This window comes from Lutra lutra, chromosome 15, assembly GCF_902655055.1.
Source record: "Lutra lutra chromosome 15, mLutLut1.2, whole genome shotgun sequence".
NCBI lineage: Eukaryota > Metazoa > Chordata > Mammalia > Carnivora > Mustelidae > Lutra > Lutra lutra.
In genome coordinates, this window is record NC_062292.1 from 45,979,338 (window position 1) to 46,005,843 (window position 26,506).

At 35.3% G+C, this 26,506-nt stretch overlaps 1 protein-coding gene and 1 pseudogene across 9 annotated transcripts in view; both read left to right on the forward strand.

Annotated features, from left to right (window-relative positions):
- Positions 1–26,506, forward strand: part of KCNT2 (potassium sodium-activated channel subfamily T member 2) — a 348,859-nt gene that overhangs the window by 277,215 nt on the left and 45,138 nt on the right. For all 9 annotated transcript variants that reach the window (XM_047705388.1, XM_047705393.1, XM_047705394.1 and 6 more), the window contains 4 exons: positions 4,943–5,054; positions 16,411–16,512; positions 20,183–20,266; positions 21,114–21,242. In XM_047705388.1, the coding sequence (XP_047561344.1) occupies positions 4,943–5,054; positions 16,411–16,512; positions 20,183–20,266; positions 21,114–21,242 (427 nt within the window). The remainder of the gene's footprint in view (positions 1–4,942; positions 5,055–16,410; positions 16,513–20,182; positions 20,267–21,113; positions 21,243–26,506) is intronic.
- On the forward strand, positions 18,563–18,692 carry LOC125086497 (uncharacterized; annotated as a pseudogene).

Consider the following 26,506-nt stretch of genomic DNA (forward strand, 5'->3'; position numbering starts at 1 on the left):
AAGGCTGAGGTGTTAGCTTGCTTACGTAGGCTGCTAAAGTGTTAGGACCTTCTCAATCTAATGGTCTCTTCATTTAATTGATTTAGCATCGATTTATCTGCCTTGTAAAAGCCTAGGAGTGACTTAGTTCAGAAGTTCCTTGGGCTGATATTTTAATATGAAGATATTTTTGTGTTTGCTTTTCCCCCTAAAATTTAGCTGATTAAACTGCTAAGATAACTACTATTAGTGCTCTGTCAGTGGAAATTCATTCAAGTCATGGATCTGTGATGTGTTTGGAAGGAGAAATTCCTGCATTAGCCCAGTACAGGTCAGGTGGACCTCTACAAACACCTACAGCTTGATTTATCCATGGGGTATTACTGAGCAAATAGTGAGTTTGGGGCCTCTACAGGATGCTGTCTATGGCTGCTGTGGTGCTGAAGGCAGACAATGATCAGTCGTGATTAAGGCATCCAGGCTTTGGGTTGCTGATAGTCTAAGCCGGGAACATGAAACAAATCATTTAAAAATTGAACTGCTCTCCCTCATATCAGGGAGATCATATGATAGTTGTCTTTCTCCGATTGACTTATTTCGCTAAGCATGATACCCTCTAGTTCCATCCACGTCGTCGCCAATGGCAAGATTTCATTTCTTTTGATGGCTGCATAGTATTCCATTGTGTATATATACCACCTCTTCTTTATCCATTCGTCTGTTGATGGACATCTAGGTTCTTTCCATAGTTTGGCTATTGTAGACATTGCTGCTATAAACATTCGGGTGCACGTGCCCCTTCGGATCACTACGTTTGTATCTTTAGGGTAAATACCCAGTAGTGCAATTGCTAGGTCATAGGGTAGTTCTATTTTCAACATTTTGAGGAACCTCCATGCTGTTTTCCAGAGTGGTTGCACCAGCTTGCATTCCCACCAACAGTGTAGGAGGGTTCCCCTTTCTCCGCATCCTCGCCAGCATCTGTCATTTCCTGACTTGTTCATTTTAGCCATTCTGACTGGTGTGAGGTGATATCTCATTGTGGTTTTGATTTGTATTTCCCTGATGCCGAGTGATGTGGAGCACTTTTTCATGTGTCTGTTGGCCATCTGGATGTCTTCTTTGCAGAAATGTCTGTTCATGTCCTCTGCCCATTTCTTGATTGGATTATTTGTTCTTTGGGTGTTGAGTTTGCTAAGTTCTTTATAGATTTTGGACACTAGCCCTTTATCTGATATGTCATTTGCAAATATCTTCTCCCATTCTGTCAGTTGTCTTTTGGTTTTGTTAACTGTTTCCTTGGCTGTGCAAAAGCTTTTGATCCTGATATGAGGGAGAGGAGATGCAACATGGGGGGTTAAGGGGGTAGGAGAAGAATACATGAAACAAGATGGGATTGGGAGGGAGACAAACCATAAGTGACTCTTAATCTCACAAAACAAACTGAGGGATGATGGGGGAGGGGGGTTGGGAGAGGGGGGGTGGGGTTATGGATATTGGGGAGGGTATGTGCTATGGTGAGTGCTGTGAAGTGTGTAAACCTGGCGATTCACAGACCTGTACCCCTGGGGATAAAAATATATTTTTACAAAAAATAAAATTAAAAAAAAAAAGAAATAAAAATTGAACTGGAGGGGCGCCTGGGTGGCTCAGTGGGTTAAGCCGCTGCCTTCGGCTCAGGTCATGATCTCAGGGTCCTGGGATCGAGTCCCGCATCGGGCTCTCTGCTCGGCAGGGAGCCTGCTTCCCTCTCTCTCTCTCTCTCTCTCTGCCTGCCTCTCTATCTACTTGTGATCTCTCTCTGTCAAATAAATAAAATCTTAAAAAAAAAAAATTGAACTGGAGAATGGTAAGTGTGGCAACTACCGAAAAAAAAAAAAGAATGTTATATACATCCAGACAACAAGAATATATGATCTAGTCCAGTGGATCAAGGAACACCTCCCTGAGAAATTCATCTTTCGCCTGCAAGTTAGACTAAGCCGACGAAGAGAGGAGGCGAGCATGCCACATGGGGGCAGCATAGCCAAAGGCTCGAGGTCCTGGTTTACAGAGCTTCGTAGCAAGTTGATCTTCGTTACAGGAGTTAACGGGAAGGAAACCACTGAAAGATGGAGTTTTAAAATATTGTTTTAGCTACAATGTGAAAAGTGGTTTGCGGTGGGAGGGGGGGATAGTAAGAGCAGGGAGAGCTGGTCATTTAAAAGATTTGCATCCCTAGGATGCTAAGAGCATAAATGGCAAGCTAAAAAATAAAAATAAAAAAGGGAATATTGTCTTCAGCTTGGCACAAGTAGTCATAATCTCATTGAAGAAATAACATACCTCTACACCTGGAAAATGACATAATTGAAAATATTGGTAATGAATTTGTAGAAATGCAAGAATGATTCCTTTATATAGTAAAAAAAATATTTTTTAATTCTTTTGATTAGTTTACATGGATAAATTTAAATATAGGACATATCTGATATTTATTATGGTCTCGTTTATTACTAACTTGGACTCAGACCTAAAGTATTTAAAAAGCGTTTGTAGGGGCGCCTGGGTGGCTCAGTGGGTTAAGCCGCTGCCTTCGGCTCAGGTCATGATCTCAGGGTCCTGGGATCGAGCCCCGCATCGGGCTCTCTGCTCAGCAGGGAGCCTGCTTCCTCCTCTCTCTCTACCTGCCTCTCTGCCTGCTTGTGATCTCTCTCTGTCAAATAAATAAATAAAATCTTTAAAAAAAAATAAATAAAAAGCGTTTGTAAAAGAAATTCATATTTCTTTTAGTGTTGACAGTCAATTGTAGTCTAAAACTAGTGTTTCATATATCTAAGTGTGTGTACCTATATATAAAGTATACTCCCATTACTCAGAAACATCATGCCCAGCCATCCCAACAGATCGAAATTTATAGTATAAAACAATAGCTGAGTACTTTTATTAAGATACTGTAAACATTTTCCAGGTTTATATGTCCTTGTGTTTGTTTTGCTTGAATATATAATTGCAGCTAGTCCCAGAGTTCTCCCAGTGGTCTGGGAAATAGAGTATATAGTGTGTTTTCCATCTCTGTATTGGTTAGTATAACAAGGCATGTCTGTCAAAAATACTTTTTGAATAAATTAATTCAGGCAGAGAACTATTCCATAGAGATTTTGTACATCTCCGCAGTGATAGTCACATCACTCAATCAGAACATAAAGTAATTGTAGAAAAGTTTTAAATAGAAAAAACAATATTGTTTTTCAACTGTAATATTGCTTTAATGTGATCTTCATACCTAGGGAAAATAGACTTTTTATGTCATTTTATATCTAAGATATCTTATAATCAGAATGTGTTTTAGGCCATGTTAAGACCCAGAAATAGAATTATAGATGAGTATTTAAAAGATATATAATATAAACCAAATATAAACCAAATTTATAAATGTATTCAATTATAATTGAATGTGAATAATATTTTGTAGGTATAAAAGACAATGCAATAAAACATTTCAATATTTAAGTCTTATTTAGTTATAGATATAGGTTATAGTTACAGATTTTCACTAGGTGGCAGACTTAGGTAATGCATTCACTTTCTCAGTCTAAACCGTGGTATAGGTTCATTTATATAGAACAGAAATGGTACATTATATACATTTTTTTTGGTTCTATCTAATTTCCATTCTACAAGTCACTAAAGTACAATGATCAGGTCACCTAATCATATTACCACTCACTGTAACTCAGACCTCCAATATATAGCTACATATATATATATTTCTATTTGATATAATGTATTAAAAAGGGATTATATCATCCAAGTAATCATAAATGTATCCAAAGTTAGAATAATACTATCTATGGAAGATAAATGTATATTTCTCAGAGAAAATGAAAATTTCCCAAAAGATGAAATAGCTTTTCATTGGTTTGCAGCTACATTTTTCTCACAAATTACTTTTCTGGCCTTTTCTCAACACTATTTTCTCAATACTATTCTAGATGCTTCTCATGAGCTGTCTGTTTACTGGTGTCTTAATGCTACATAATCTGTGAGGACTCAGCCAGCCATATTTATCACCCCTAGAAAAATATGTACCAAAAAATATGTACAGCCTTATAATTTATAATTTTTTAAGTTTCCTATAGGTAGTAGAGCCTGATTTAAAGGCAAAATTTCACTTCATACTTGTTTTTATGTCCTAGAGACCAGAGCTGTCCGATCGCAAATGCTTGATAATTACTTGTTAACGTAGGTGTTAAATATTGCCCTCAGTAAATAAAAATAACAATAATGAAGTTATGATGTGATAGTTATTATCATGTATGTATGTGTGCAGGGGTGTGTGTGTGTGTGTGTTTTGGGGGGAAGGAGGTGTATAGGAAGAAAGCTAATGCTTTCTTTAGGATCCTTTTAGAAGAACACTATCAACTGAGCCTTGGCCTCAATTTGTTATAATGAAATGTTATTTCAGCTAAAATATTTTCTCTTCTCAGAAGATCATTATATCAAGATTTGACATTTAAAATTGCATACTATGAGGATAGGGAACTTAGAAGATCAAAGAACTCATAAACAGCAAACTCATCACATGACATCTTTGTCAATCAGTGTATTCATTTATAAATTTTAATTTTAACATTATCCACAGAGTCACCTTGTAACTTCTTAAATCAGCTTCATGAGTTTCTATTCTCTGCCACTTCATAATTGTAGAGAGAAATGTCTAATGAAAGCCAAATTACTAAATTTATTTTTCTTACATTGCTAAAGTGTTGGTTAAAATATTCTTTGGAAAACAGTGTTCCGTTTTTCTTGCATTATATGGACAGTTTTTGTGGCAATGCCTGCTGTTGTAATTGCATGTACTTTTATGCCTAAGGCTAGGAAACACTTACTCATAAATATGTTGTTATACAAAAATGCCATATTGGATTGTTAGCGTAATGCAAATGTTCTTTGTGTGTTTGTTTGTTTTTTTTTAATGTAGGTTGTTTTCCAGTCTCAGTATTATCACAGAACTTACCCACCCAGCCAACATGAGATTCATGCAATTCAGAGCCAAAGACTGTTACTCTCTTGCTCTTTCAAAACTGGAAAAGGTAAGACTTCATATTAAGGAAGTTGCATTTAACTATTTTTCCTGAAAGAGCAACTCTGAAATTCCTATATATAGAAATGCTATGAGGTAGTAAAAATAAAATTACTGTTTTTTTCTTTATTTTGGAACTAAAATCTTAATTTACAATTTTTTAATGTGAATTGATGGATTTGAGCCACTTGTATCACAAGTGAACAGAATGAAAATATCTTATTCTCTCATCATCTATTATAAATTCAAAGCATGATCTACGAAAGAGTTAAATGCAACAAGAATGCAATACTCACTTATAATGCCAGTTATATTGTTAATATCATGAGTGCTATATCAAGAAACCTGTGTTTATAGAGAGCTTTTTAAAATTTATTTTAAAATAATCCTTAAGGCCTTAGAAAAGTTGTAGGCTTTGTTAAAGTTAGCTTCCCTAGTGCCACCAACACAATCTGAGACAAAGCTGAGTTTATTGCTTCCTTAGATAAGGGAGACGGTCACCTCAGGAGAGCTTTGGCAATGCATCAGAACCCGGGAAGCAAGGTCAAAGTTTCTTGAGTACAGGAAATCTTATTTAATGAGAGTCTTTGGAATGGGGGGTTGATTAGGTTTGGGAAGGGATCAGGGTAATGTGAATGGACAAAGTAGGATTGTAAAGTCATGTTATGTGGACAGAGAGGTGTGGTTTCCATTCTTAATGTCTAACCTGAGTGTGGCTGTAAATGGATTTTGTATCAAGCATTTACTTGATACTAGTACACCGGAAGACTTTGATGTAAGAGAAAACAATGAGATTCAATCTTATTCATGTGAAAATGTGTTAAATCTATGCCATCTTTATTGTTTATGAAAACATAAGAGGTGCAGATAATGATGCCTTATATTTGTTAGTGTTTGGTTAGTTCAGTTTTTCATTTAATTTTGATTACCTGTTATGCCAAATACTGTCCGAATTCCTAGGAGACATATTGCTGAGTAAGGACATTATTGCAGTCTGGTTTGTTGATTTCCATCTTCAGTCAGAGCTGGTCACATCTGTTATATTAGTAGAGCCTTCCCACTGTTCCTTTATAGTCATAGTTAAGGTGTTTTTAGGCACTGCCTTCAGAAGAGGAAACTGAGTGTAAGACAGGTGAAATAATTTTTTCAAGATTATATAGATCTCAAGTTAGTGCAGTAAGAGAATCTTTTTTTTTTTTTTTAAGATTTTATTTATTTGATAGAGAGCACAAGTAGACGAAGAGGCAGGCTGGGGGGTGGGGGTGGGAAGCAGGCTCCCCGCCGAGCAGAAAACCCGATGTGGGGCTTGATCCCAGGACCCTGGGATCATGACCCTAGCCAAAGGCAGAGGCTTTAACCCACTGAGCCACCCAGGTGCCCCAGTGCAGTAAGAGAATCTTAAAGACATTAATTTCAGGACAGAAAACTTCCATTATGCCACACTACTTAGGAGTGGAGGCAAGCTTGGCTATGTTGGCTCAGCACCCACAGGCAAACCCAGTTATCAGGAATCCAGCTGAAATCCGTGCTGACATGGTATCTGATGCTCTCTCTCATGTCATACTAGGATTACCTAGTGATGAAGAGTATAGGCTCTGGAGTCAGATTGGTCCATTTCTCTACTATTGTCTGGGAATGGAACCTGGCTAAATTATTTACACATTGATAGCTTTGTGATTCTTCTCTAGAAATAGTGGTAGTAGTTAAATAATAGGGTCATTGCGAAGATTATGCCACATGATCTATCCAAAACACTTAGCCCAGTTTTGGCATATAATAAGTATTCAAATAAATGGTACTACAAACATAATTATAAATTATTGTGGATGTCACTAATCACTACTCCATTCTATGTATTCAATTTTATGCCAAGTGAGTGGATGTTTGAAGATCGTAATTGTGGAAGAGGTTTTTAATAGTGTTGAGTGTGTGTGTCTATATTATTGTGTGTCTATTGCATTAGGGAAAAAGAACAATATGAGATTTTAATATTTGTTGGGGAATTAATAAAAAATAAAGTCTTCTCCCAATCTAGAAATGTTTTTTACAAGTGTAGGAAAGTTTTACTTGAATAAACATTAAACCAGAATGATATACATCTCAAGAAATCCACTAAAGAGATTGAAAAAAACAGAAAGTCATCTCACTCTTTTATATAGCTAAGCAAATACAATTTTTGCATACATGTTAATTGTCATAATATAAAGGAAAAATAAAACTTCTTGTATCTTGGCAACAAGTAAGCAGTTAAAACTTGCAGCTGGATACGTAGACTAACCTCCCAAAGAGACAGAGAGACTGGATGCTTTAAGTTCACATTTCAGAAAGATAGTTCTAAGACTTCCAAGAAAGACTTCACTGAGGTACAAAACTCGCTAGAGATTATTCAGGTTTTCAAAAGCTTTGCATCCTTCTGAAAGCAACAGAGAAAGGATTTACAATTGCAGGTTTTCTAAAGGAACTGCTCTAGGAAAAAGAGGAGGAAATATGTAATTTTCTTCTCTTTTGGCATCAAGGAAATTCATTTATTTTTTAGCTTTTTATTTACCCTTACATATACTAGATATTTCCCTTCATTATTAAGGAATAGTGGGTCTTGGGGAATTGGAATTGAAACCAGTTGGTTTGGAGGTTATAAAGCCATAGAAATTTTTTTTTCAACTCAATTATTACCATTTTATCCATGGAAATAGTGGTTTTGTCACATAGAAACCTTCTAGACTGTAGTGCTGTGATGGCTTAAATTGTGTTCCTCCCCCTCAAAAAAAGATGTGTTGGGAGTCCTAGCCTCTAGTACCTCTGAATGTGATCTTAGTTGAAGATAGGGTTTTTATAGAGGTAATTGGATTAAAGAAGGCCAATGAGGTGGGCCCTAATGCAATACAACTGACATCCTTATAAAAAGGGTAAATTTGGATACAGAAACAGACATAGATAAATGGAAGACAATGTGGAGAGCCATCCACAGCCAAGGAGAGCAGCCTGGAATAAATCCGTTTGCTTACAGCCCTTAGAAGGAACCAATGCTGCTGACACCTTGATTTCAGATTTCCAGCCTCCTGAACTCTGACACAATAAATTTCTGTGGTTTGAGCTACCCAGTCTGTGGTACTTTGTTATGGCGGCCCTAGTAAACTAACACATGTGCCATCAACGATATAGTGATGGTTAGTTTCCAATCCATGCTTTTTATCTGATATAAATATAGCTAACATAGTAATTGTCTTTCTATATTTGTATTCTGGACACAAGGAGATATTTTTAGGCTTGGGAAATTGATCTTTATATCTAGTATTGAATAATATTCCAAATTTATTTTTGGCTGAAGAATAGGTAGATTTTTTTAATCTTTTGAACATATTTATGAATATCCTTCTATTCTATCCATAATTAGATGCCTTTGCACCTTCACAGATAAAGCCTTCACCTTTAGAAACATAATCAAGGTTTTGAATTAGAAACAAACAACAGCTTGGCTGCTTGACACACATTTTGGACACTAAGTGGTTTTCGTTTGTGCTAGAATTTGTTAGAATGGTGTGGGAGATTAGATTGCATTGACCCTGGCTCTTTTACTTGTGTCATGCTTGCATTTGGGTGGTTTCCTTGTAGACCTTGAATTCTAATAGAACACCGGTTGCCACTAATAATGGAAGTGATAATCTGTAAGAATTCTCTGGAAGAGGCCACACACTGAAGAATAGACACAATAGTAACTTCCATGAAGAAAAGGAGAGAACTGAGAGCACAGAAGGATCACTGGTCCATGACATGATGTGAACAATGAATGATTGTTGAGGACCCCCATCTATTCTTGGGAAAAGGAAATTACTTGATTATTCCTTGATTATTTTTGAGATTTGCTCTCTTGAGGAATTCCCTTGTCTGTTGTTTTATGTGACCCTTGTCTCACCTCAAGCTTCTTCCTGAGCTATTTTTAACCCTTGTCACTTTAGGAGTACATACTTCTTGCCGCCTGTGTGAATGTTAATCTTGCTTATTGCTTATCTAAGTTTGGAAAAGAATCTACAGATTTTTAAGCTTATGAAAGCATTTTCCCCCTAAATTTTTAAAGATTAAAGATTTCTTAGATGAGTCTGCTAATTTCTTTCAAAAACTTGATAAACTTCTAGTATACTTACTTCTCTAAATTTTTATGACCAAATGCTCCCCAAAGTTCCTTCTTAAAAATAATTTTTTAAAAATTTCTTTTCCTTCTCAACCCATGCATCTCTCTCTCTTTGGAGGCTACCTTAAGGTTATTGAGACAATAGTGCTGGGTTGGACTTTGCTGTTCAGTGCCTTGCATCAGTTTTCTCTCCTGTTGGCATTCAGAAACGCCAACTTTTTTTTTTAAGACTTTATTTATTTATTTATTTTTAAAGACTTTATTTATTTATTTGACAGAGAGAGAGAGATCACAAGTAGGTAGAGAGGTGGGCAGAGGGAGAGGGGGAAGCAGTCTCCCAGCTGAGCAGACAGCCCAATGCGGCCTCGATCCTAGGACCCTGACATCATGACCTGAGCCGAAGGTAGAGGCTTAACCCACTGAGCCACCCAGGCGTCCCCAGAAGTGCACGATTTTTAAATATTAGAGGATTCTAAATTTCTGAGTTCCCCGTTTATTTTTAGTCTGTACTTGAAACTAATTCTTGCTTGAGCTACTATCTATCTTAAAATGTACAACTAAAGGCAGCGAATAACAGTATATACACACCAGTATTAAACAGATGGAAGTTTTTAATGGATTGGGTCTGAGAGTGACACATAGACTTCCACTCATATGCCACTGGCTAGAACTCAATCATATGGCCACACCTAACTTCAAGGGGGGTTAGGAAATGTAGTCCAGTCATATGCCTATGAAGAATAAGACAATCAATTTTGGTAGACAGTCCATATTCTCTGTCACATGCAATATGCCACAAATTTATGAAATTTTCAAAATATTTTCTGAACATCTGAGCTTTAGCTTGTTGTTTAGCTTGCATTTTCCCTTTCATCGGATCTTTCGCTTGTTGTTGTCTACTTTTGTTTCGAGTTGTTTTGTTTTATATTATCCTTTTTGTCTTGGATATTCCCATTACCAACATCGTTTTCCCAAAAGTACTTCCCATGTTTGATCATTGGTCATATTGGGTCATTGACACTTACTCTAACAAAATAAGTGTAGTTGGCATCAGAAACACAGTATAAGAGCTGAGTGAACATGGAAAATGTGACAGGTAATAACAAACAGAAAAGAGGAGGACAGCAATAGGAAAAATAATTTTTCATCTCATTTTCCTATAAAGACTTACTTCATCTCTTGTTTTGATGCATTTTGTAAAAAAGCCTTTTATTCATGCTTATAGCAATTTGCTTTAAGACTACATTCTTTAAAATTGCTCTTGAACTATCACCATTCCCCAATAATGATCATAATCACACTTGAGCAATCATATGGTAATTGCACACTGATGTAAGAAGCAAAATAATGAAAATGTGAGGTGAAAGGGTGATATAATTATATATCATATATATATATATATATATATATGTATATATATATATATATATATATATATATGATCTTTGTCCTTGGTTCCTGACACGAAGCTTCAAAAACTCTTGGAATTTATTAGTAGTCTTTTTCATATCTTTCAACCATACCTGATTTTACGCTAAGGAGGCAACTCATGGTGGATCCTCTAGATAGCTTTAGGATGAGAGCTAGAAAAAGTAACCACATGATTAGAATATTGAAACTTTCAACATCTTCATCACCTTTCAGACCTCCGTGGACAGCAGAGGGGCTGGACGTTGAGTTTAATCATGTGGCCAGTGATTTAATTAGTCATGTCTACATAATGAAACCGATAAAAACCCTGAAAAACAAGACTTGGAGAGTTCCCTGGTGGGTAAACATAATGATGTACCAAGAAAGTGGTGCGCCCTGACTTCATGGAGACAGAAGCTCCTGTGCTCAGGATCCTTTCGGACTTGCCCTATGTAACTTTTTATTTGCCATTTATGTTTACTCTTTATAATAAAATGATAATCATTAAGTATAGCATTTTCATGAGTTCTGTGAACATTCTAGCAAATTATCAAAACTAAAAGGAGTTGTGGGACGCCCCAAACTTATAGCAGGCTGAACAGTTGTCTTGGAGATATCTGGGACTTGTGGCTGATGTCTGAGATGGGAGTCGTCTCATGGGATTGACCCCTTAGCCTGTCGGGTCGGAGTCATCTCTGGGTAGTGTCATGATTGAATTGAATTGTAGGACATCCAGTTGGTGTCAAAGAATTGGTATCAGAATGCAAAGAGTCACGTCTGTAAATCACATCACTTTGTAGTCAATGATAGAGCAAAATAGTAAAAATTGAAGACTGCATCTAGGAGAAATAAGTGAGACTCAGATTTATTTTTTAATATATTCATTGTGTAAGCAAGTAGCAAATTTTATATATTCTCAATTTAAATTCAAACTAGTAAATATTTACTGAGCACCTGTTATGACCCAGATACCTTTTTAATGCTAGTGGTTACCAACAGAATAAACACATGGAATTTATAATTTGATGGGAGGTATAGATATATAGGAACCAACAAAAACACATGACCTTACTTTTTTCTGTCCAAACAAGTTGGACTACTTTTTATTCATAATCAAAGTATTAGAATAGCTGAGTGGAAGTTTGTTGCTATCTGATTACACTGGATTTGATTTATTAGGACACTTTTTATTCCATTTTTAAGAAAATATTTACCATTTTACCATGGCTGTCCAGAAAGAATTTGAAGAGAATATTGATATTAGTTTCTATTTCTTTTAAATGTGGAAAAGCATTACCTGATATACTTTAGAGGAGTGATAAAATGTTATTTATGTGGATAATTATTTTAATATTTAAATTTATCTATTAAGAATGTGCAGTATTATGATTTCATACAATATGTCCAAGGTTGCCATAGGCTGAAGGTTTGTGTCCCTCCCCAAAATTCATATGTTGAAACCTAGGCCCTGATGTGATAATGTTAGGAAGTGGGGCCCTTGGGAGTTGAGTAGGTCATGAAGGTGGAGCCCTCATGACTGGGATTAGTGCTTTTATAAAAGAGACCCCAGAGAACTCCTCCACCATGTGAGGGCACAGGGAGAAGATGGCTGCCTATGAACCAGTGTAGGGCTCCATCTCACAACCCCAAGATCATGACCTGAGCTGAAATCGAGAGTCGAATACTTAACTGACTGAGCCACCCTGGTGTTCCCCCCAATCAGTTTTTTAAGAGCATGACATATGCAACAATCCTTTGGAAGTAGTCTGAAAACCAAAATAAATAGTCTAGACTCAGCTGTGAGTCATTCATTTAGACAGCTGTTAGTTTTTCAAAATCATGACATAGTTTTCATCAACGACCCTTCATGTCATAAAACTTCCACAAGAAATGTATGTACCCTTTGTTTATCTTCTAAGGACTCGGGTATATTTAGGTATTACCTTTAAATCATAGGCCTCCTTACTTAAAACTAGTCTCTTAAATGATACTTGTATTCTTAATGAAGGTAAAGCAAACTTTTTTTTCAAGTACCTCTCAAAACGTCATGTCTACACTGATAACCTAGTCAAACACAGTGGACTTTCTCCTTTAATTATTATGTTTCAGCATTGTTTTCTAACTATTTTCTATTTCTATTCCAAAATTTCCCCCAGTTTGGACTGCCAACTGCTTCTGCAGACAGTTTGGTCGGTTCTAATTCTTTATCTCTTTTCAGTGAGGTACCAGCGTTTCACCAGCTGTTTTGCTTTTCAGGCCTTCCTTCATCATGGCAACTATGTTTGATTTATTCTGTTTTAATAATTTTTAGAATTATAGTTGTGTTTTATGAGTCACAACTTCTGAAGATCATTAAATAGTACAGAACTTACCTTTATTTTTAAAAAGTAAATACACGGGGGCACCTGGGTGGCTCAGCGGGTTGAAGCCTCTGCCTTCAGCTCAGGTCATGATCCCAGGGTTCTGGGATCGAGTCCCGCATCGGGCTCTCTGCTCTGCAGGGAGCCTGCTTCCTCCTCTCTCTCTGCCTTCCTCTCTGCCTACTTGTGATCTCTGTCTGTCAAATAAATAAATAAAATCTTTAAAAATAAATAAATAAAAATAAAAAGTAAATGCACGTAGTTTGTTTTATAGTTTTACAAAAGCACCAAAAAAGAGTAGTGGCTTGTTTTTCTCCAAACCGAAGCAAGTAAAAGTGTAAATGTTTTAAATCTCTTATTCTATAGAAAAGAAAAAAATAAGATCCTGCACCTAGAATGCAAGGTTGCTTCCTATTTGGCAAAACCTTTCTTTTAAGGTTCAGCTGTGATGTCATTTCACCATTTCCCATCCTCCTTAGGTTTCCTTAATACTTGGACTTCTATGGGCTCACATCACATGGCTTTGTAGATATTTGATTTTAAGCCTTTCTTTTAAGTAAAACTGAATACCTGCCAAACTGGGATCTTTTGTTAATTACCTCTGCATTCTACCACCTAGCTCAGTGCCTGATATATAACAGTTAATGGAAAAGTGTCTGTTGATTACACATCTTCATTTTCCCCAAAACCATGGGAATATTCTGTAGCCAAAGCTTCCCTCTATTTTTTTTTCTTAATTTAACACACATTGTAAATGTGCTGTTTGTTTACTGTGTTATTTCTGACATAAGTCACTATTTAAACAAGATGTGAGCCAACAGATCCCTGGACTCATTTCCAACAAGTATCTTATCTTCCAAAGTGGAAATCAAGAGCCTGACCATGCTCTTGTCACCATTAGGTGACACAGATAAATAAAATGAATCATATGTACGAAAGAATGAATCTCATAGGAAGCAGATGCTTTCAGTTCTGGCCAGTTGTTGATATGACCTCTGATATCAGATTTTCCAAATTTAAAAGGAATCAGAAATTTAGACTTTTATGTTAAGTGTTGGCACTTGTTAGACCTCAGTAAATCTTTGCAGGCCAAATGTAATTCCTCTGTAGTTATGATCTGGACTCTTTACTGCCAATGTATAAAACTTCTAGCTTGCATGTTGCCTTTGTGATACAGAGAGGTAGATAAATGATTTTGTCACAATATCACATTGGAATGGATGGTAAGACTAAGTATTAGTCATCTCTAGTTCTTTTTTTCCCCCATATATAAAAATAGCACTTATAAAGTGCAGTTTAAGGAATTAATCCAACTTCTTCATCATCTAGAAGTAAAGAAAGAAACTGTAGAATGTATTCTCATTGGGATGGAATGAGTTACTTGAGCTCTTACTTTTTAGGGTAACTTTAAAACTAGTAGATCTTGAAAACAGCATTGTAAAATCTTCGGTGTTTTTTCTCTCCTGTAAGGAAAATTAATAATAAAAAAGAGATTTAATCACAAATGCAGAATTATTCACATAAGCAGAACAGCATTTCTGGGTATGAAAGGGTTTTCCGAGGGTGTGAAGCTTACTAAACATTTAGAAAGTGAGGAGGACTTGCAGAACTGATATTAAGAACAGTGAATTCTCTAAGATGAAAATGTTATCCATGCTGATGTGGAACCTGAATCTGGGGAAAGAATTTTAGTATTATTACCAGACAGCCAATCTGACTCAACAAAGTCCATGCTGGGGAAGAATGGAGAAGTCATCTACAAACGACCTACGTGTGCTTTCAAACTAAGTATTCTTGACACCTAGGCTCCCAAATTAGAGAATATACTATGATAGAATGGAAACAGACAAAAATTGTGACACCACATGCTTATTTTACCCGTTAGCCTCTCCCTACGGTCTCAAGTGAGAATATTTTTATAGTCTAGACAGTCTTCTCAACTACATCAATGTGTTGGATGTGGTGGAGTAACTCCTCTTGCTACTTGGAAGGGAGTTTGTGTCCCAACTAGTTTGTCCAGGGGATGCCTGGGGGTCAGGTCACCCTTGTGCCTTCACAGGAAGCAATAGCAGTAGCCCTCTTTCATTCCTTGAGTAATACATTTTGGCACACAGTTTTAAACTCTGTGTATGGGAGGCTTTCCTTCCCTGGAGGAGCCTTGAAATTTGCTACATGAGAAACAAGTTTCCTTCCATTGCCTCAAAGAGCAAAGACTGATTTTTTTTTTATTTGCTTTGCTGTATCTATCTTTCCAAGTAAACTTGGCAACAAATAAAACCAGCATTTTGAGATTACTGTTTGCTAAGTGCAGGATTAATTTGGATTCTTAAGAAACTCCTTACAATCTTTGACAAACATTAGCTCTCATGTCTTCATTTATTAAGGGAAGATAATAGCAATAGAATTTTTCAGAAGAACTCCCATACACTGCGATATGCACATATGCTGTTTCTTTCCTTTGTCTCTTTTTCTAGGCATTTACAGAGTATAGTTGCAGTTGCAATTTGGTGTTGCTGGTACAATTTAAAAGGCATTTAGTGAGATGAAAACTCACATGACAGAAAGTTGGAAACCCCTGGATGTGGTGGCTCCTACTTGCCTAGTTTTGTGCCTTCGCATATGAGAATATTCAAAAGCAAAACTCCCAGGTGTTAGGATATATTACGTGGCTTTAGGCTTTGGTTTTTGTTTTGTTTTGTTTTTGTTTACATCTTATTAAATGCTTTTACTGTGTTTGTTCTTTTTGTTGTATTACCTCAAGTCCTTTGCAGAAATGTTTATGAAGAGTAAATACTCCTAACGATGGAGAACAAACTGATGGTTACCAGAGGGTAGGTGGGGGGGTGGTTAAGTAGATGATGGGGATTAAAGAGGGCACCTGCTGTGAAGAGCACTGGATCTTGTATGCAGGTGTTGAATCACTAAACTCTATTCATGAAGTTAATATTGTACTGTATGTTCGCTAACTGGAATTTAAATCAAAACTTTTTTGGGGCGCCTGGGTGGCTCAGTGGGTTAAGCCGCTGCCTTCGGCTCAGGTCATGATCCCAGGTCCTGGGTTCGAGCCCCACATCGGGCTTTCTGCTCAGCAGGGAGCCTGCTTCCTCCTCTCTCTCTCTGCCTGCTTCTCTGCCTACTTGTGATTTCTCTCTGTCAAATAAATAAATAAAATCTTTAAAAAAAAAAACTTTTTTAAAAAGAGTAAATACATGTTTAGTGTAGGAAGGATTAACCTTCCTCAGTTATTGGGTATTTTCATTGATTAAGAAAACTTGGTTATAAATATTAAAAAGAAATGTTAAAAATACAGCTATATTGCTGTATTGTACCACAATGTATAAAGAAATGCCCATTCATAGCTAACAATTGTATAATGAAAATATCTCCTTCACATGCATCAGGAAAACTTAAGCAGGAAAGCATAAAATATAATCTCACAAATTTTTCTATTTCAAATTTCTGAACAGAAAGAACGAGAGAAAGGTTCTAATTTGGCCTTTATGTTTCGACTGCCTTTTGCTGCTGGGAGGGTGTTTAGCATCAGTATGTTGGACACTCTTCTCTATCAGGTATGCAGTGTTTCTTTTTTCTCTCTAAAATGTTTATTTTAATTTCATTTCAATTTTATTGAATGAATAATACATCGAGTATTTCTCATGGAGAGGTTAACTTATAACGGGCCCTGGAAGTACTTCAGAGTTTTATTTTGTGTATTCAATGACAAATCTGCCTGTGAAACATTGTGTAAGGGAAACAATATTTTTCAGAGTAATCAAATAATTTTTAACCATTCTTTAGTATCAGTGTCCTACAGTGTTTTTGTGACATTTGAGTACATTTTGCTTACATTTTTGTTAAGAATATTACCAGAGTAAAAAGAGAAGGTAAGAGCAAAATATATTTAAAAAAAGACAATCTTCTTCATAATGCACATTTTCAAAAAAAAGAGACACCAAAATGATGTCAATAAACTGACAAACCACGGACATTTTAAATATCCACTAATGACCGCCTACTTTAGAAAAAATATAAAAAAGATTTTGCAACAACTAAGAACCATTTAGTTTGGATGGTCATTTGATCATAGCTAAGAACTGTATAAAGATATTATTTTGCACCAATATATTTTAATCTTTTTTTAACTCTACCAGATACTGAACAGCACTAATATCTCATATTCTTGGATTCAAGTAATCAGACAATTTATAAATATTTCTATTAAGAGAAAACAGATATTCATGGAGCTTTAAGTTATTTGATAACTTTAATCTCAAATAAAGCAAACATTTTGTTGTGGTATTTTCTTTTGGATTGTATTTTATGTGGCCTCTTCTGCAATGCTTGACTGAATAAACTCATCTGAACATGGTTAAAGCTTTTCTGGCCTTGGGGCTAATTATGCCCATGAATATGCCTCTAGCAACGTCACAAACCATCTGCTTATGCCAGATGAGAGGAGGAACAAGCACAACAAAGGAGAATGAGCACTCCTGTTCACCCTAAACTTTCCAGACACATTCTCTGGGCACTCCAAGAGGAGGCTTCCACCCCCACACTCCATACCACACACATCCTTCTGATCTCTTAGGGGATTGGAGGAGAGGAACTGTTTGAAGAACAATGCTGAAACTGAAGATTTTCTGTCAGTAGCAGTCAAATGCTTCATGTCATTATGCACCAGTGGTTTTCAGATTTTTTAGCCCTGAAATCTTATGTTTAAATCAAATCTCGTGAGAAAGTCTAATAGATGGACTAAATAAAAGGGAAATTGTTCTACAGAAGTAGAAAGCAGTAGTTATTCCTTTCTCTTCATTTTTATCTTATGTTTTTTTGTTGTAAATATGCATACAGGAAGTTAGGTGTTTTTGAAGCTACTACAGAAAGGGTGAAGCAGAACAGTAACTTTCAAATTGCCTGTTTGGCTTTGCCTGACATCAGATGAGATATGTTATGGTTCATTTTTTTCAGATGAGATAGAATACTCATTTATTGATTAAAAATGAATATTAGAAATCAGATATATAAATCCTAAATTCATATAATAAGTATGCATATATTCTAAACTAAATGCCATCTAATTTTTTTGGTTAGTGATTTGAACCCATGTTCTCGAGGGTAAGTGTTTATATGATATATTTAAGAACTATTATTAATGTCTACAATTGTACAGTGACTTACTATTAATGCAGTTCTATCCTAGACATCATATTATGTGCTTCCTCAAAGAAACTGATGATGTAGGCAGTATTATCAATCCCAATATATAGACAAGACACAAAGGCTCAAAAAGAAAAACTATCCAGTAGTTATTGTGAACTCTCATCTTTAGACCATGAACATCTCATTTCGATTACTCACTACCCTATCCTTGTGGCAAATAAATCCACGTTATGGTACTTTTTTTTTTTTTTAACTTACCAGAAGGTTGTTTTTCTTTATTAACATCTTGTCCATAGTCCCTTTTCTCCTTCCCACTTGAATCACAGATCACTTTCATATTTTTAATGATTTTCTCCATTTTCATCTTCATGGAGCTGGAAAGCCAATGATTAAAAAATAAGTGTAATCTGAGGAGAGGTGGAGGGGGTGAAAAAAAGTATTATCTAAAATACAATGAACATCTTTGCGCAGTGGCAGTATCGTTGCCAATGAGGTTTATCCAAGGCACGATTATTGCTAATTAAAATACAATGAAATAGGGGCACCTGTATGGCTCATTTGATTAAGTGTCTGCCTTCATCTCAGGGTCCTGGGATCGAGCCCCACATGAGGTTCCCTGGTCACCTGCTTCTCTCTCTTCCTTTGTCCCTTTCCCGACTCATACTCTCTCTCTCAAATAAATAAAAAAATAAAATCTTGAAAATAAAATAAAATAATAAAATACAATTAAATAAATACTAAGTGAAACTGAGAAAGATCCTTCTGTCATCAAATTCCATGAGATTGAGTGCACAGATTTTGTAATAGCAGGTGGGGCTGTCCTGTCATTTTGGCTCTCTTGTACCCCTTGTCTTTGCCCTAATGAAGTTACAGGACGAATGACTTCTAGACAAGGGATGCATCAGTGACAAATGCAGCAAGCAAATCAGAGCATAACAACATCCAGCTCAAAAATAATTTATAATAGCCGTTTACCAAATCTTCAGTGGACTTTCTCCCCCCGCCCAAGTACTTTCAATTTTTCATTTTGGGAAATAGTTTTCAGTGTCTGAGAATGTGCTTAAAAAGTCCTTTAGCACACACTGGATTACAAGTGAAGTTGAAGGGTGCATGTCACCACTGCTCTTGGTGGCCTCCAGTTGGTTCATGATATAACTACCAGGACACTAACCCACCTCAAAACAAAACTTCCATTTCTTTGGCCTGAGAAAAGGGAATGGATATAGTTCCTTTGTTCTTGTTTAAATGGCAGGGTTTAGATTTCTGACGCTAGCTGTTGGTAGAATGGTAATGAACAAAGTTAGCCTAGTAAATTTATTTAAAAGGTATTATAACTTAAAAAAAAAAAACTTTGCTATGCAAAATAATTAGATGAATATTCAAATTTTTCATTTTTTAACACTTGTGGATTAAATTCAAGACAGTCATTTCATACAATCTATAAAATAATTATTATTTGTCATGGTGAAATGTGCTTGTATCTGTTGAAAGTTTTTCTTTTCACTCAGAACTAAGAATAAGTTTAAGAAATTGAAAACATTGTTAACTTAATACTCTGTTGATCAATGTTCTAGCAATATATCAAATTAAACCTTACACACTAACACATCAAGTAGTCTGATACTGGTATTTAATACTAAATTATTAATTCATTAATATGTAGATTTACTGAAATATTAGAAATTTATTCTAGTAGCAAAGGCCTTAATCCTAAAAAACCTTTTGAAATATCTCCTTGCAAATTTTAGAGTTCAAGTTTTTTTTTAATATTCTCTATTTTAGCTCATAGATTTTTGTTATTAAAAATTAATTAAAATCTGTTTTATCATGTCTAATAGTACATAAAACTTAAGCATGTCAGGATAGTCTAATGAATACTTATTCTCCATATTTCTTCGTGGACAGCTTACCTGTACTTGTGTATTTAAGACACTGACAGGATAGATTTTTACTTCCTTTTTTAGGGGGGTTTAATGATGTGTTATGAGAAGTAAACTTTTAGAAATGGTAAGATGTTCTCACTGAGCTATTCTGTACATTTCATGCACATAATAAATATGTATGTTGTTTGTATTGCAGTCATTTGTAAAGGATTATATGATTTCTATCACCAGACTTCTGTTGGGATTGGACACTACTCCAGGATCAGGGTTTCTTTGTTCTGTAAGTTAATATTCGCTGGAATAAAATTGTTCTAATAGATGTTTCTGAAATCCATCTATAATGCACTTTGGGTAATATGTGCTCAGAGAATATCCTCAAGTTTTTTTAGTTCCTTAAAAATTTTTCAGGGAAAAAATTTTAAATTATTCATGAAAACAGCCATTCTATACAAAATTCAGAACATGTGTTTTTTTCTAACTGGCATTTGAGACTGATGGTTTCTGACATAGGATGCCTTGCTGCTGAGGAAAACAGTGACCATTAAGTTTACCCCCCCCTTTATTTTTTTTTTAAATGAATATACTTTATTCAAGTATTTTTTCAGGGAAGCAACTTGCCAACAATACAGATTTGGGATCAGCGAAGAGGAACTAGTACTTATGCCTCTGTCTGGGAGCCCTGGGCTCACTTTGTTATACCCTTTCCTCCAGAGGAGCATTATTAGGACTTTAGATGGACAATTTCTTTTTGTGCTGGAGTGTCTTTTGCATTTGAAGATCTATAGCATCGGCAGACCCTGCCTGCTAATTCCAGTAGCAGCTGTAGTCATTGCAACATTCAAATAAGTCTACACCTCTTTCCCAACGTCTCTCAATTACCAGTGACTACTGTCTACTGATGTTGAACTAATACAATGCCGTGCTGCCACAAATTGAGTAGTTGGTCTTCTCAAGTTTGTGGAACCCCAGGGCTAACCTAAGGTGGAGTGCCATAAATAAGTTCAGTCCATGCATAAGCACTTATGAAATGTCATTTTGAGATTTTGAAATATTTGTACCTTTAGCCTCTAAAAAGTGAAAAATAAGCTGAGTTTTTATTTATTTTTTTAAATACGTGTATCTAATAGATGAAAATCACTGAGGATGACCTGTGGATCAGAACTTATGCCAGACTTTACCAGAAGCTGTGCTCTTCTACTGGAGATGTTCCTATTGGGATCTACAGGACTGAGTCTCAGAAACTTACTACATCTGAGGTTTGGAAATACCAAAATATTCCAGTTTTAATGATGAATCTGATTGAAGATAGCCATTCCTAATCGTAGAAATGGATTTCTAAAAGAAGTCAGAGAATGAAAAAGAAGACTCTCTGAACACAGAGTGTCAGTTCTCAGAGGCAAAAAATTTAACTATTTGTTGAAGTAAGCAAGGTCAGAATTCCCCAAAATGTTCTTGGCTAAGGGACTGTTCTAGAGTTCGTGGACTTTGGGCTCTGAATGCCTTTTGTAGGTCTAGAATTTTGCATGTCTAGATTGTTAGGAAGCAAATTAATTTTAAGTAACCTTCTGACTCATAAGAGCAGTTTTCAGGGCAAGCCATACAGCTTTCTCATATACTCCTCATCTCACATATACACATTTGGAAGGAAGTGAAACAAAGTTAGTAAGCACTGAAATTCACATTTCTCAAACTCTAGATTAAAGACTACTCTGAAGCCAAGATAAAACTCCAGGAGTAGTACCAGAACTTCCCAGAGGAAAGCTCAGTATTTGTAAAAGCAAACTAGAATCTATTAATATGAAACAAAATTTCCAATGACTTCCTACAGCTAAAAACACATCCACACTGATCTGGCCACATTATGTGGTCTAAATAGTTTTTATATCCGGTAAAACATCACCTTTTAAATGAGATTCTTTCATGAAATAAAAATTTTGATAAATACACTATCCTACCAATATTTATAAAATTATTTAATATAATTATGGTTTATATTCTTAAAATATTTTTCTTCTCAAATATCTCAAGGTTATTCAAAATTTTGGTTAGCCATATCTGTTTTTGGTCTTATGCAAAATTAACTCAACTAAGAGACTCAGATCTGTTATTTGCAGTTTAGTAATCCATGCAGCCATGAAACTGGTTTGTGTTAAAATCATTGAATCCATATATAGAAAAAAAAAAAAGAGCTTTATGGAGAGCATATGAGCAAAGGAATGGTTTTTTGTTTGCTTCCAAAAATTTATGATTTGACATTTAAATAAGTAATATTGAGGACTACAGGAAATTGTTCAATTCTTCTGGGTGCTTTTTAGCAGTTTCACTGTAGATCAGGTGTACTAAAAGGAACTTTAATGCCATCTCTGTTACTTCATAGGATAGTCTGGCCAGATATGCCTAAAATTTAAAAATGCTGTATCTAAAAAACTATTTTTTGATTAAAGGTTAAGAGAGGACAAGTGCTTCCACACCTAAGCAATTAACCACTTATTTGAGCTTGTTAAGTACAAAGAAAGTTTCCATTCACCAGAATATTATTATTCTCTTATTTTATGTATAGGTTTTGCAAATTCGAATGTAGTAAATTCTGTCCTTAGTCAAGTTCATATTGATGTCATCATTTTATATTATTAAGGGGCTTTGTTGTATACTACTTACATTATAGTAGGGAAAGGATAATTGAGTATTTGTATTGTCATCACGGAGCATTTAACATTACATTTTGATCAGTTCTTCCCATCACAAAAAATATCCTTCAATAAAATGCTTATAAGTCCCTAGAACTCTAGCTTGTATGAAAAACACACATCCTTAGGAATATAAAAGGAAACTGAGTTAAATAAAGATGATACCTCCTGTCTTCCTATATTGATTACAGTTCATTTTTTGACACATATATTTTTACTTAAATTTTATATTCTACCTATTGTGTAAAAATTGAGGCAACCCAAATAATTAAAGATAAAAATAAAACCATCAAGATTTTTTACAACACAATATATTAATAGAGGCAGAGAAATTAATGTTATTTTACATCTAAAATGAACCGAGTGCTACAGTTAAGCCAGAATTCTACTTTTACTTTCTTGGTAAAAAAGGCAAAAATAGAACTGTTGAATTATATAGTAATTATAGTCTGATGCATGAAAGGATAAAAGTTAATCTTGAGAAAGATTTGTTATTAAAAGAACACATATATTATAGGCTTTCTTATTTAAAAGGTTTTAGATAATGTGAAGAACAGTATCTATCTTCAATCATAGTTTTACAAGATACAAAAGTGCCATTAAAGTGAGTATCCTTTAAGTTGATCTTTTATTTTTTTAAAAATAGGACATCAATTAAATAAAAACTCAAAGACATTGGATTTTGTATGAAGAGGAAAACTTTTTTTTCCTGATCATATAAAAACAAAGAATAAGACCTTAATGTCTCTCATGAGATGAAAGATTGGCTCATACATTCCATCATCTTTCTCAAATATTGGATGGTTCAAGAAAAGTCAAGCGGTAGAATTCAGATGATTTATCTTTGCCCCCAATGTTAATTTTCTCTTACTTTAATTAAAGAAAGACAACAAATTTCAGGAGGTAGAAACTCCATTTAATAATTAGAATCGAAGTGGCTAACATATTCTTGCATAAATAGCTGTCAGATTCCATTCCCCCTGACAGATCATAAAGCTGTGGTACTGTCCCTCACTCCACACAGGCAAAGATTGAAAGTTCGTTTCTATGGAGAGAGTACATAGATACTCTGTGGATTGAGGGGACAGTTGAGGGCAATCACACCACCCTAAATTCAGAGAACTAAGTGAAAGGTACATTCTGTATACTGTACCCTTCAGCAGCAGATTAGAGATCTTCCCTAGGGAATCTGACGAAACTAAGTGAAATACCTAAAGATTAGACATGGGACATTCAGTAATCCAGTGATCACCGTGAAACTCAATAAAAAGAATCTCACCCAGAGCTTTCAGTAAATTTTATTTGTCCCCTACTCTTCAGTAAGAGAAGACAACTAAAAATTCCCTATGTTGGGAAATGAACCACAAAGGCAGAAAGTAAACAGAAAGGAAAAAACACGTAAAAAGCACAGATCATTGAGGAAGAAGACAATTTCGAACATGAAATAAAATATTTACCCAAAAGAAATAAAAATATATCCACCCAAAGATTTGCATACAAATGTTCTTAGTAGCATTGTCCATAATAGCCAAAATTTGGGAAAAACCTAAATGTCCATCAGCTAGTAAACAGATAAGCCAAATGTGGTATATCCATACAATGGAATACTGTTTATCCATAGAAAGAAACTACTTATATGTGCTGTTACTGGGATGAACCTCCAAAAATATTAAGTTTAATGAAAGAAGGCAGACACAAAAGACCACATATGGTATTATTTCATGTTTACGAAATGTCATAAAAAGTAATGTATGCAGAGAGGAAGCAGATTAGTGATTGCTTAAGTGAGGGGGAGGTGGAGGAAATGGGGAACCAGCTAATGAACATGATGGGGTTTGCTGGGGTATTAGAAATATTCTAAAACTGATTTATGGTGATGATTATACAACTTGGTAAGTTTACTAAATATCTCTGGATTTTATATTTGAAAATTATATGTCATATATATATATTAGTAAAGTTATATACTGAAAAACTATAATTAAAATTATTAGAAAAAATAAGATATTGCAAGGATGAAAGATGAACAGGAAACTGAATTTTTATCTTTTTAATTTTTTTTTGTTAGAGAGAGGAAGGAGGTGAGGGGGCAGAGGGAAAGGAGAGAGAATCCCAAGCAGGCTCTGTGCCCAATGAAGAGCCCCATGTGGGGCTTGATCTCACCACCCTGAGATCATGACGTGAGCCAGTATCAAATTGGTTGCTCCACCAACTGAGCCACCCAGGTGCCCCAGGAAACTAAATTATTGAAAGAGCATTTAGGAAAAAGAAAACCTTGGGAATTGAAAATATGATAGCAGAGGTAAAAAGAAGTTCATATCATAAATTTGAGGAAATCACCAAGAAGCTAGAGCAGAAATTCAAACATGGAACAGTAAAGAAAAGATAAGATTAGAGGACTAATATAATTAGTCCAGGAGGTCTAAGGTCTGAATGATAACACTTCCATGGAGAAGGAATGCATCAAAATATCAGTGTAATAATTTAAGAATAATCCCAGAATAGTAGTGTGTTAATTTCCAAAGGGGAAGGGTCACCAAGTGCCCACTATAATGAATTAAAACAGACTCACATCAAGACACAGCATCATAGTATTTCAGAATATTGAAGGAAAGGAGAAGATACAGGAGGAAGAGGGCAGGGATAGATCACATGCAAAATATATTTGGGATTTTTCAACAGCAACACTGTAAGCCAAAAGACAATGGAGCAATGCCCTCGAGATCTTGAGGAAATATTTCCTAACTATAATTCTACATTCAGCCAAACCTATCAAACTTGTGTAAGAGTAAGATAAATCATATTTCAGCATTGCCTCCAAAAACGCTCTACCATGCCTGCTTTCTGAGGAAACTACTCCCACCAAAAAGAATGAATACACTGAAAAAGGAATCATGGTATGGAGGAAACCAGACACTTTATGGAACCCAGGCAACAAATATGAAGCTAAGGAAATCCCTACGATGGCAATGAAAAGACCCTCAGACATCAGGGTAACCTGGAATGGGTTAGAAGGTTTCAGAGAGATTTGTTCAGGAAGATGAAATCTATAGAGTATCTTGCATATCTCAATGTCTTAAGGAAAGATTAGACAGTTGCCAGAGATCTCAGGGTGAATTAAGTACAGGTATAATTAAGCAATTATAAAAATAACAAAGTTATTAACTTCAGGAATATATTATCACCAACAAAAACATTTATGAAAGAAGTGAATAGTAGCCATGTTTCCTGTATAGATCATCTGTAAATTGTACGTAGTCATAGTATGTCCTCAATTTTGATCTAACCAGAATTACACTTGAACAATTTTGAAATGATGAGAGATGGCAAAGGTACTGGAACAGGTAGAAAAGATTAATTTCTTTTCTTCCAGAGTGTGAAATGAATAGATGAAAGCAGAAACTGAAAAAAATAAAATTAAATTAAACCTATTACAGAGAAACCAAGATAAAGACTTACATAACCAGCTGAAAGAGATAAAAGTAGATGTGTCCTAGGGAAATAAAAATGATTATGTTAGATGCCTCTATTTTTCAAAACAAATCGTAACATTTTCTGACATCACAATGTATTTGTAGCTAATAAAAACAACTAATAGATTTATAGTCATATGGTAGTTGCATTAGACATTGATCATTTTTTTCAGATTACATTTCAAGTATTAAAATCTGTCCTATTCTGGATAATTTTTTTATTAAGTGCCGACATTTCATATCAGAACGTGGTAGGAATAAACACAGGTAAAAACTAGGCCTTGTTCCTTTATTTCATGGAGTTTAAAAAAATACAATTTAAAGGCCGATGCAGGATTTCATGCCGCATCATTTTCTAGT